The sequence below is a fragment of the Salarias fasciatus genome, chromosome 4 (assembly GCF_902148845.1).
Source record: "Salarias fasciatus chromosome 4, fSalaFa1.1, whole genome shotgun sequence".
NCBI lineage: Eukaryota > Metazoa > Chordata > Actinopteri > Blenniiformes > Blenniidae > Salarias > Salarias fasciatus.
Genome location: NC_043748.1, coordinates 7,304,246 through 7,316,835, shown reverse-complemented (window position 1 = coordinate 7,316,835; position 12,590 = coordinate 7,304,246). Strand labels below are relative to the sequence as shown.

Here is a 12,590-nt window from a genome sequence, read left to right as displayed (position 1 = left end):
GCGCTGGGAGACCTGTCACGTTTGTGCTGCTCAGGCTCTGATGCTCAGGTCGTTTTGAGCTTTTTATTTTCCCCCATTTAGTCCCACAAGTGAAGTCCTGTTAAGGTCACTGTGAGTGTCGGTATGTTTTCATGCTTTTCACAAAGAAAAGAAAATCTCATCTGCTTTAAAAAGTGTTTTTTCGTTGCACGCTTTGGATGCGTCTTACAGCTGCTGACATTCAGTCACCTCTTGATCGGAGGGCGTATGAGACATTATAGGGCTATTTCTGTGCTCCAGGATTCTCGGTGGGATGTGCTTCACATATAGGGGCTGCATCGAAAGGGTATAGGTGTCTTAACCCTCCATCTCTTCTTTCATCCTTCCCCAGTGCCAGACGACCTCACCCCGGAGGAGCAGCAGGAGCTGGAAAATATCCGCCGGCGCAAGCAGGAGCTGCTGGAGGACATTCAGGTAATGCTGGAAGGTGATATGTAGTCTATTAGGAATCTTTGAAATAAACAAGAAGCAAAGGAGATCCAAAAAAAATCACTGGTATTAGTATTTTATATGAAACGTGTGCTCGTGCTGGGTCAACAGCTGCAGCTCCTCTGCTTTTTGATTAAACATTTACCTCCAGTCCAGTGCAAATTCCAAGAGGTCCTTTGAACATTTCACCCCAAGTGGAATTTTAGGTATTTCCTGTAAAGCCACTTCCTGACTAAACCAATTCTATTTGTTGTTTAGGAGTCAGTATTTTGCAGGTTTTCTATGTCAACAGAGAGCCGTACTCTTGCGAACATGTTGCCATCTGCTTAGATCAATTATCAAATGTAACATAGGATGGAAAAGCAAGACCAGCAAGTATATAAAGCTAAAAATCTGATTATGCTTTTAGAATTACGTGCGTGTAAGCAGCCAGGAGAATATCCCTCCTGATTTCCAAACAGAGCCGGGATTCAAATCGGCACTGCTAGATTTCCCTAAAGTGGTTTATTTGATTCCTGTTGGCCGGAGCGCCGCGCTCGGCTCAGCCCCGTCACTCAATAACCAGCAGTGATAAGCAGATCCCTCACAGGGGCGACAGGCAAAGGTAAACTGCATTTCCCAGTGGATGATTTAGCTCTCCGAGTCCGGGGGTGCGATCTGTCACACTCTTTTATGAGCCGGGACCCCCCCCCCCCCCCCCCCCTTCACCTTTCCGTGACCACTGCTGGTGCTGCTCCTGTCGCCTCTCCTTCACTTCCTCGCTGGCCTGCACACTGAAGCCCCCCCTCACCCTCCAGACTCCCACCCCCTCCTCCACCGCCACCACCCTCTATTCTGCGTGACCAGTCTTTGTTTGCGGATGCAAGCATCTGAGGAATGTGTTGTGACTGTGCAGGCCTTGAAAACACAGATGTTCCCTTTGTGGTTTATCTTTTAGTAAGCTGGTGTTGTGCTCGTGAAATGATAAACTGAAGCTCAATACAGAGACTCGACAAGCCTACATTTTTCTTGAAGCCTCTCTTGAGAAGCGGTGCTCAAACTGAGAGTGTATTCTGGACTCTTTTTTTTTTTTTTTCTTTTTTTTTTATGCTATGGTCTATTATTCCACACTTTCATCAAGCTGATGTCACCCTCCTCATCCTCTTCCATCTGCAAAGCTCTTACGGCGCCAATCTGGCACCGGCGGGCCTGGTTTGATCGACTAAATCTGCCTCTTAGGCCATTAATCACTAAAATGCCACACAAACTATAATCCACTTTTTTTTCTTTTTTTTTTAACTCCATTTGCATCGAGGTCCTGAATGGATTCCATTTATGTTTGGTTTGCTTGTCCCTGTGTACTTTCCTCCAGAAAATCCCCATATCACACAGTTTCTGTTAACGTAGTTATCGTGGCAGTTCTGTTTTCACTTGCATTTTCATGTTATATAGTAAAAAAAATACCTGATGTGATTTTTTTTTTTTTTTTAAACACCAATGCTTTGCATGTAGTTTGTGTTCTTGGCACCTTTACTCTCCTCAGCAGTGTCTGGAAGATTGGTGGGTGAAGCTGCTTGCTCTCATGTCCGTATCTGAAAGTACGATTTGTTTTTCCTCTGCAGCGGCTGAAGGATGAGATAGCAGAGGTGACCACTGAGATCGAGAACCTGGGTTCCACCGAGGAGAGGTAAAGCACCGGCACCCAACTCTCCGACACGTTTCGCCCTCCCCGTTTCGGCTAAGTTGGCTTGTTGCTTTCCTCCTATTAACTTAGCAAATGAAGCTGTCAATTATTCATGTTTGATGGCCGAGCCGGGCCTCCCATCATACCAAATACCCTCCCCAAATTGTCTGTGCTTTTAAGGCGGTTTAAATGTTTCATCAGGCACACCCCCATGATGGGAGGCCTCATTGAATAATGCAGTGGGTGTGCGGGCAGAAGCAGACAATGGAAGGTCTCGGGAGAGGCTCTGCTCTGGTTTAGTCTACTCAAGTGGATAGGGATCCCATCAGCTCCCGAAAATTTCTCAAGCACACTTTACATGCCTGTAAAGCCCATTAAGATTCATCGCGCCTTGTTGTGATCAGATTTTCCTCTCATACGTAGCTGTATAAGATTATCCCTCTGTTGTGTTGCGTAGGAGAAAAGTTAAGACTGCTGGGTCCCAATAACTGGGGGATAGAGATGTAACCATGGCGATGCAGAGTACACTCTGACCTCTGAATTACTCAAGGCCTGAGAAATGAGACATTCCCATATGCAGCCTAACCTTTTAACATCTCTGCCTGATCAATGCTTTGTCATCTCCACCGAGGAGGAAGGCCGGCCGGCCCCTCTGAATGAAAAGGCTCTGAATACATTTGCTGCAGCGATTTGATCCCGATGAAGGAGTCTGACGGTGGAAATGCAGTTTGTTGGCATACCGTGCGACTTGCAGGAGTAGTGAGTGTTCAGAAAGTCACAGATCAAATAATTCCTTTTCTTCCTAAGCAGGGCGTCTCTAGGTTCTGTTCCCTATCTGTCCACATGTTGAAGTGTCCTTGAGCAAGACACTGAACCCCAAATTGCTCCCAGGGGATTTACTGACCGCCTTGCATGGCGGCCGCCCTCCATATGTGTGTATGTGTGTGTGGGGATGGGTGAGCGTAATTGACAATGAAAAGTGCTTTGGGGACTGTTGAAATGGTGGGAAAGCGCTAGATAAGTGAAATCCACTTAGTTTTTTTCTGCTTAAGTGATTTTGAAAAATTTACACAAAAAATAATGACACTACATTTCCAGATTTGACATCTGTTTTTTTTTTTATAGCTTAGTATTATCTGCATTACATTCTGCCAAGCAATTTATACTTTGACTCACTTTCAAAGGACATTTAGATCTTTTTCTGTCAATAAACCAAATGATGATTTTTATTTTATTTTTTTTTAGCCAAGAATCATATTTATCTGTTTGCCTATTTCAATAAAAATGCTTTCGTAAATTAGTTATCCAGTCATGCTGTCACACCAAGGCTATATTGAGTTTTTTTTGTTGTTGTTGTTGTTGTTGTTTTGTTTTTGTTTTTGTTTTTTTGCAATGTGCATACACTTCACTAACGGCTACAAATAATAAAATTGTACGTTTTGACTTCTCAGGAAAAATATGCAGAGGAATAAACAGGTGGCGATGGGCCGGAAGAAGTTTAACATGGACCCCAAAAAGGTAGGCAGCAGAAACTGTAGCGGCTCCTCAGCCATGCTGTACACTTCTTCCCACATGTGGCGCCTAACCTGCCGTGTTTCTCAGGGAATCGGATTCCTGATCGAGAATGACCTGCTGAAGAACACCAGCGACGACATCGCTCAGTTCCTCTACAAAGGCGAGGGGCTCAACAAAACGGCCATCGGAGATTACCTCGGAGAGAGGTTGGAATAAACATTTCGGTTCTCCGTCAAACCCTCTCCCTCATATTCCTGATTGCCAGCGCCCATCCATGCGGTTGATAAATGCGTCGGACGGAGAGTGCATAGTTTCCCTCTTGCTCCGCTTCCTCTCGGTCAGGCCCACGCCCATCCTTTCCCAAACACACTTTATTGGTTCCACATTTAGACTCCTCAAGACAATGTCCGCTACTCGATCGCATCCATCTGTCGCTGATTATCTCACTCGTTCCTGAGTAACGTGACCGGGAGCCTCACCACGCAGGAATGCATGCGTTTAAAGAGCGGTTGAAGATAACGCCGGAGAGCTGGGATCAGCGTGAATACGTCATACAGGAAATGGCGGCGGGACGAGTTCTGCGCCCAGCTCGGGGTACGGTGGAGGCAGACCGCGCCGCCGTCAGGGCGTGGTCCGGAGCGCACGCCGCTCTGATGGATGCTTTCCGTTTGAGCGCGAGGCTCTGCCCGTGAAGTTCAGTGAGATGTGAGTGGTCATCTGTCCGCTTGAAGTGATGGCGACTAATCTCCAAAGAGGCTCCCTGTAGTCCCCCGGGGCAGATCAGTTACCCTGAAGGGCGGAAAGGTCGAAGATGATGTCATGATATAGATGATAAATAGACGGGGACGGGGACGGGGGGGGGGGGGGGGGGGGGGGGGGGGTGCTCTCCTCTCGTGGGCGTGTATCTGATATATCACTGAACCACGTGAGCCGCATCGCAAACCTCTTCAAGCACAATGAACGGTGAACTACATTAGAAAATCTAGTAGAATAATGGTGTCATTTGTTTTCTTGACCCAGAATATCTCACATGTGTACTAATGAGAAACTTTCCCACCGTTTGTAGAGATGATTTCAATATCCAAGTCCTCCATGCGTTTGTGGAGCTTCACGAGTTTACGGACCTCAACTTGGTCCAGGCCCTCAGGTAAGACCACATTAAATGCCCTTTCGATGCAAATCAGTAGTGGCGTGACCATTTTTCACAGTTACTTTCCATTTTCAGACAGTTCCTATGGAGTTTTCGGCTGCCGGGAGAAGCCCAGAAGATCGACCGCATGATGGAGGCCTTCGCTCAGCGCTACTGCCAATGCAACCCCGGTGTTTTCCAGTCCACAGGTATTACAACTGAGCCACGCAGGACATTTTCTGTGCCGTCAAACAGCAGCAGAAATGCTTTTGGTCATATTATAATTTGATGAAAAGAACTTAATTCAGGTTTTTGGGTTGTTGTTGTTTTTTTTTAATCAAATCCTAAACACAGCCATACTTTAACTACTGCGTTGATAGATAAAGTTACTCTTCAGGAGTGCATTCAGAGTGAGAACCATTAACTCTGCTCTTCTATATTGGATATCCAGTCAGATCATTTTCCATAGTACTCTCTGATCTAATGGCATGTTGATAGATCTCATATCCAAACGGCTTTATTTAGCAGACACAAAGTCTGCGGAGGTGAGCCGTGTCATGGAAAAGCGTCTGCTCCGAGCATTGTTTCCCAAAAGTCAGGCAGACGACGACCTCTAACATGGATGCAGATGGATGTGAATAATACATGGGGCTCCTCGGCAGCCTAACAGGGTTTATAAAGTGCTGCAGCGTCAGACCTGTGCAGACCGTGTGATCTTTTTAGCTCTCCAACACACATTAGAGAGCGCATTGAGGAACTCACATAGACGTTTATCAGCTCAGACATGAGCAGCAGCTCGCTCCAGGAAGCTTCCTCCCTCTGTAGCTGTGTGATCAGTCCTCACAGTGCAGCTAATCTGCATTTATATTTAATCCTAAACTTCAAAAGTTACTTGTTTTATGTCAAATGACAAACTTTTACTAAGTATTTTCCCTTTCTGTGTGCGTGTGACAGACACCTGTTACATCCTGTCGTTTGCCATCATCATGCTCAACACCAGCCTCCACAATCCAAACGTGAAGGACAAGCCCTCGGTGGAGCGCTTCATCTCCATGAACAGAGGCATAAATGATGGAGGAGATTTACCTGAAGACCTGCTCAGGGTGAGCCCTGCCCCCCCCCCCCCCCCCCCCCCGACACGACGCGTCGTCTGTAGCCTAATGGATTTATGTATTCACCGCTCACCGTCACTGTTGTAGAATCTGTACGAGAGCATCAAGAACGAGCCCTTTAAAATTCCCGAGGACGACGGCAACGACCTCACACACACCTTCTTCAACCCAGACAGAGAGGGCTGGCTGCTAAAGCTGGGTGAGTGACCGCTTTCTCCATTAAGGCGGCCCCCGCCTGTAGAGCGCAGTATGTATATACTGGTGTCCGACGCGGGATCGATAATGTGTATGTGCCTGTGAGCATGTGTGAATAGGTCCGCACACACTCAACCCCAAGACATGTGAAGACATCCCCGCCTCTTTAATCTATTATAAATGTGGCCCTGAGATCAGACCGCCACATGTGAAAGCCTTTGCATTATTGATTTTAATTAATTAATTATTTATAGGCGTGGTCACTTCATGTAAGTAAGCAATACTGTAAAGAAGAAAAGAAAAACTCTTTTTTTGTGTGTTTGTTAGAAAACGTCATTTTTAGTCGCAGATATTGTGAAATTGTGGAAACTCCCAGAAGGAAACCGGTACATCATTTTTTTTTTTCCTCATTCCTTACCCACTTGTAAACACAAACGTAGCTGTATTTTTAGAAATGTCTTAAGTTTAAGGCAGAAAAAGCAAAACAACCCTGAATGCAGCGAAACCTTGAACTTCTTTTTCCTCTGAGGTCTCTCTGTGTTGTGCAGATTCACAGCGACTCTGTGCCACAAAGCCTGAACGCAGAGAGTCTCTGTGAATCTTCACAACTGACTCTACCAGCGGACAATGACTCCTAACCAGCAAATCTTCAAAGAACGAAACAATCGGGGTGGAAGATTAACAACCTTTCCTGTCCAGACAGAAATTGACGGAAGTGTTGGTCGCATTTCATGTGGTGCTTTGCAGCAGCTTTCATGGGCGGACGCCGGCTCTCGCTCCCTCTGGTGGAGCGACTCCGCCATGAACACGTGTCGCCCGTGAAAGTTGTGAAGCAGTACATCAAAGCCTCACTGGAACCAAATTAAAAAAAAAAAAAAGGACTGTGGTGCTATAATTCCTTATCATTTAATTTGATTTTTTTTGTTTTCTTTTCCTCCTTGTTTGTTTGTTTGTACCCATGATTTTGGCTGTTGTCTTTCCTCAGGAGGTATGTACACCTGTTCTTCCCCAATGCTAGTCCATCTCTCAGCTCTCAGGTGCTTTCGGTGGTCTGCCATGCTTTCGTTCTCTATCTCATTTTTTTTTTTCTCTACGTTTCATACAGGGTGTTTACTTTTGTCTGTAGATTATTTTGATTTATTTTGACCGTTTGTGTCCTCTCCATCGACTCATTTGAACCTCAGACGTTTGTTTGTTCGTTCTCTCTCACTGAGTTGGTGGTTTTGTCCACTTCTCTTTTATCTTCACTTTGCGGACGCCGGGTGGATTTGCCGCCCCCCGGCGAGCTCGCCTCAGGGTGCCGGCGCTTTGTGGCCATCCTACCGAGCAATTTGACCCTTTATCCTCTGTATGCTGTGGCGGTCACTCTCTTTGATGTCCGTGATTATGGAAGCTGCATTATCCTTTGTTTCCACACAGCGAGCACCACAAAGGACCTCCGCTTTGACTTTTGAAAATTGACGATGAACTAATTCCCCCCCATTGGCCCGGTTGTTGTTTGCTCTCTGGTGGCATGGAAAGAGAATACTGCACCTTTTCATCAGTGGAGCCCTGCTCTCTTTACTCCATGCAGCAAGTGAAACTTTCCGGGTGTCTGTCGTGGTGCCGGACCGGACCGGATCACACTGTGTGAGAGATGCATGGGCAGCGGAGTCTTCTGGAGCAGATTCAGACACATTTCGATGATTATGACAAGTGCATACTGCACAAATAATACTTCAATCCGTGTTAAAAACTATCAGTTATAGCTTCATCCTGAGCTCTGCGTGCCCAGCCTCCCACAGTCCCATCTTGCATGAGTGACTCCCTCCACTCAGCTCCGCTCCGGTCTGGCACCGTCCACACAACCCTGCAGCAATCTGCTGGGACGTCCCACCTCCTCCCAGACATTCTTGCAGGGGAAGAGGTCATTCCTTTTTCTTTTCTTTTTTTTTTTTTTTTTTTTCCCCCTCTTTCTCTTTCTCTCAGAGTGACAAGAACTGAAATGTTAATTTAAAGCAATCGCAAGCTCAAAGCAACCCGATCACCTCTCAGGCCTTCAGCTGTGTGATTCTGCCATCGCGTCTGTGTTCCGTTAGTCTGCTTCGATTTGTGTCTGTCTGTTTTCTGCTGCAACGTGCCGACGAGTCCAGACGCGGCGAGGAGCCCCGTCAGTCAGCTGGAGCGCGTCTGTAGATGCTCAAAGCGTAGCCCGGAGTGTTTGGCCTATCATATGCGGCGCTCCTGCTGCCATATGATAACACCAGTGTGCTCTACATGTTCTGTGTAGAAACGTCCTTAAAGCCTGTCGGTAAATGGGTTTCACTATGTGGCTTTTTACTAACATCGGTGGTGGGATTGCTGAGTCTAGACAAGGTTTTAGTCCTGTGTGTCATGTTTAGAAAGACCCCCCCCCTCCACTTAATGCCTCCTATAGATTAAAGAAACGACTTAACCAAACGCAAGCAGGAAATTCAAGTCTGAGATGCCTGCGGAGAAGCGGAGCGTCGCTCCGGGCCTTGGGCTTCCTGCCGGCCGCACTCCGCTGGCATCCCATCCTCCCAGAGTGAGACTGCCATCTGCTCGCGTGATCGGGTTTCTCCTCTCAGGAAGTACGGGTGACGAACGGGGCAGGAGGTCAGCCGCAGATCAGCGAGCGCCGAGTTAACCGAAGAGGCCGGCCCTCGCGCACTAATTTGAGTGCTTCCCCACATATATACTGCTGTCTTCAGGTCACTTGATTTAGCGGGCCGGTTAGGTTCAGCGGGGGCAACGCTCATAGATCTGTATACTTGCTATTGATTCAAGATTTATCCTGCTGAGTCAGCAAAGCAGGAGAGACAGGAGGCAGCAAGCTGCTGGTCTGATGGTCGAAACCATCCTCATATCAACCCTGCGAGGCTTTCAGCTGTAACAAAGCAGAAAGAAATTATAATTTAGGTGGCACATCGAGGAGGAAAAAGTCAAATGTTCTGATGAAGAGGAGGAAGTGGCGTGCAGGGCTCTCAGGGTGAACAGCGGGACGCCGAGGGTCAAAGTGGAGCCGTCATCTGTCTGTCCGCCCATACATCTGTCTGCCTGTCTGCTGCTCGATTTGGTGCTTTGGTGCTCGTTTCTTCTCTCCCGTCCGCTCCGCCTCGCGTCGGGCCGCTCTCATTCCGGCTGCCTTGCTTCGCAGGGGGAAGAGTTAAGACCTGGAAGAGGAGGTGGTTCATCCTCACCGATAACTGTCTGTACTACTTCGAGTACACCACAGTGAGTACGCTTCACTTCCCCGGCGGCGGCGTTTCCCCGGCGGTCAGCGCTTTACTGCTCACACACTTCTGAATCCGTGCAGGACAAAGAGCCGAGAGGAATCATCCCACTGGAGAATCTCAGCATCAAGGAGGTGGAAGATAAGAAACCTGTGAGTATGGCGCCCTCCACTGGTCAACTGTGGAACTGCAGAGTGTAAAGTACATTCAAGGTTTTACAACCTTGTGTAACTTCTGACCTCTGCCTGCGTCTCTTCTGCAGAACTGCTTCGAGCTTTTCATCCCTGACAACAAAGACCAGGTGATCAAAGCCTGCAAGACTGAAGCCGACGGCCGAGTCGTGGAAGGAAACCACACCTTCTACCGAATCTCTGCCCCGACTGCCGAGGAAAAGGAAGAGTGGATGAACAGCATCAAGTAAACAATTTTCCTCTCAACGTAACTTTTATATTCTACGGACTTTGTAGAGAAACTACTGCTTTATTCTGGAGCTCAGAGACAAGTAGACAACAGTGAAATCCAATCATCAACACATTAAAATAAAGAAATATTTATATTTTATTCAAGTGCTGTCGAGTTATTTGTAAGCTGTTCTGTCTGGACAGTGCTTCAGCAACATTTTGGACATACAGATCATATCGTTGCTGCTTTTTGAGCTCAGGAAAACTGCGACATTGCAGCGTATCTGCAACCATCCAAAGAAAATACCAAAATAGCTGCCAGCCTCTCTTGTTTACAGAGCTCCTGCTGCGTGCGAGGCAACAATCAGCGCATTGATTCACTGCTCAAGAAAAGTGTTTGTAGTCAGAAAAGAAGCATGACGTTGTGTGATGACATTAATATGTGGAGGATCATCTTCCCGCTGATTACTAGATTTAGATTCACGATACAAACCGTCTCACTGCAGCCGTGAAGCTTTTACTGATGTTTTCTCCTGTGTGCGTCCGCAGAGCCGCCATCAGCAGAGACCCCTTTTACGAGATGCTGGCGGCCCGGAAGAAGAAGGTGTCGTCCATGAAGAGACACTAGAGCGGCCCGGCTGCCCTCACATTGCACTTGAGCTGGGGGGGGGCGGGGTCCGGGGGTTTGGGGGTCCTGCTCACCCTCTCTGGGTCGGCGGTGAGGGTCCCAGACCCCTCCTGTGGGATTCCTCCAGGACACACGCCAGGTCTGACTCTGGGTCGCCACTAGCCAGAAAAACAGGAAGCATGCTGGGATTTTTAGATAAGAGTCGCCCGTGACCCCTTCCCCCCTCCCCCGTCTGAATGTCTCTCTTTCTCTCTCAGCTTTGTATGTGCTCTCAGTCTGAGGCCAGAAGGGCCTGATCGCTGTGTGGATCAGAAAAATCCCTTCTGAAGATGCTTCAAAAACACACAAACACACACACACACACACATACAACATGCATACACTCATGCAGCCCTCGTCACACACACCGTTTTAACTCAGCAGGTCTGACCGAGTGTGGCACCGACAACCAAAATACCCCTCACAGTCTGAAAGAAACGCAGAGAGCTTTTCCAGAGGGGCTTCGAGACGTTTTTTGCTCATTTGTTTCTATTTTTACAGCTTTTGTCAATTCCTCTGAAGTTTTTCTTTAGTTCGTTTGTTTGTTTGCTCTTTGAAAAAAAAAGAAAAAGGAAAAACCACAGAAAGTGCAGTGTGATCTGCCAACTGTTAGCCATTTTATAGAAAAAAATTAAAATAAAATAAAGTAAAAAAGGTGTGTTTTTAAAAAGAAGTTGCCACTCAGGAGATTGTCGTATTGATGTGAAATCATGGCGGAAGACTTGCATCTCATTCACATGCGGAGGGTGGAAACAGCAGCAGACTGAACCGTTTTTGTAAATGTGAAAGTGCAGCGAGGGCGTCTGCAGGTCCGGACCGGGTCTCCGACCCTCCGCCGCCCCGGAGGTGCATCCTGGGTAATTTTAGCCATTGTTGAAGAGACCTGAGCTCTGACACGGTTTGCAATTTTCCCACAATTCTCTCACCTCATCTCCACTTCCTCTCACTCATATATAATGTAAAATGTTTCAGAGTTCCTCTCCTGCTGCACAGTGCCTGGCGCTCTAGATGATATTTGATGAGAAATGCTGCTGGTTAGCGACAGTAATATAGACTTTTTCTTTTTTTTTTTTTTTTTTTCCTCGCTAAAGCATAGATTTGTTTTTTTTTCTTATCTTTCACGCACTTGTTCTTTGTAGAATCGTTTACCTATTTAATGATAAAACATATTAGCCTTGGACCCAGCCTCACTGATCACTGTACAATACTGCATGTGTCATACTCTTTTTATGTATAGGACATAATTTATGACAAATTGTTGTTAAAGGCTTTAAAAGAGCACAATTAAAATGTGGATCGTTGTTCTAAATTGCCTGGAGAGGAATGTCTCGTCTCCGTCTCAGGATCCGTTGTGATACAGTACAGAACTACTTCTTTCTTGTGCCAGGAATGTAACGCAGTGAACCAAAAGGCCGATCCCCGGCGGCTCGGTCCAACCGCAAGAAATCCGCAACCGAGTACAGTTTAACCAACGCCGAGCGGCCGCTCACCTCTCCGCGTCTCGTCTCCTCCGTGCCTGCTGTCCTTGACCTTTGCCCCCAGGCTCCCCTCCCCTCTGATCCCCCCCTCCAGCGCACTGCTCTTAGAGGACTACGCAAAAAATGCAAAACAATCATGAATCTAGACAGTATTGGTTTATTTATCAGAGTTGTACATATTTAAATGTATAGTGGGTATTTTGTCCTCATTTTGTTTCTCATTAGTTTTCTTTTTAAAAAATTCTGTTATGTTTGATTTCAGGTTTTTATCAATGCCATTTAATCAAGCTGAAATAAAGACAGATTTGTCACATCAGTCTGTTGACGTGTCTTGGGTGCAGTTTCACTCTTCCTCCAGCAGATGTCAGTATTTGTCCGTGTAACTACTGCAGCAAGAGGCTCAACCTCATTCTCACTGCTCTTAATTATACTGTCTCCAAATCAATCATGGATTTTATCAGGGGTTAGAACTCGCTGCATATCCGTGAATATGAAATGCTGCTTCGACTTGAGGGCAGACATTGAATTGAATCGTGTTCTCTGGTGTGTTAAACTCATTCTGCAGCTGCTTAACTTCTTACTCTTCTGTGTCAAAAGCATGATTCATTCTAGTTGGCACCAATCAGTTGTATTGTTACTTCATTATAAGTCTTATATTGAGAAACAGATCTACACCGTGTTCTTAAATAGCTTCGATATAAAGTCTCCAGTGTTGGTTTTTGAGGCTCC

At 46.6% G+C, this 12,590-nt stretch overlaps 1 protein-coding gene across 3 annotated transcripts in view; it reads left to right on the top strand.

Moving 5' to 3' along the window:
* Positions 1 to 12,177, top strand: part of cyth1a (cytohesin 1a) — a 34,027-nt gene extending 21,850 nt beyond the window's left edge. For 2 of the 3 annotated variants that reach the window (XM_030089415.1, XM_030089414.1), the window contains exons 2-13: positions 371 to 453; positions 2,070 to 2,134; positions 3,583 to 3,649; positions 3,734 to 3,852; positions 4,713 to 4,793; positions 4,872 to 4,984; positions 5,730 to 5,878; positions 5,975 to 6,087; positions 9,238 to 9,316; positions 9,399 to 9,467; positions 9,578 to 9,732; positions 10,266 to 12,177. In XM_030089415.1, coding sequence (XP_029945275.1) covers positions 371 to 453; positions 2,070 to 2,134; positions 3,583 to 3,649; positions 3,734 to 3,852; positions 4,713 to 4,793; positions 4,872 to 4,984; positions 5,730 to 5,878; positions 5,975 to 6,087; positions 9,238 to 9,316; positions 9,399 to 9,467; positions 9,578 to 9,732; positions 10,266 to 10,344 — 1,172 coding nt within the window. In that variant the 3' untranslated portion in view covers positions 10,345 to 12,177. The remainder of the gene's footprint in view (positions 1 to 370; positions 454 to 2,069; positions 2,135 to 3,582; positions 3,650 to 3,733; positions 3,853 to 4,712; positions 4,794 to 4,871; positions 4,985 to 5,729; positions 5,879 to 5,974; positions 6,088 to 9,237; positions 9,317 to 9,398; positions 9,468 to 9,577; positions 9,733 to 10,265) is intronic. The other variant, XM_030089413.1, reaches the window with a different exon arrangement.
* Positions 12,178 to 12,590: the final 413 nt, after the last annotated feature.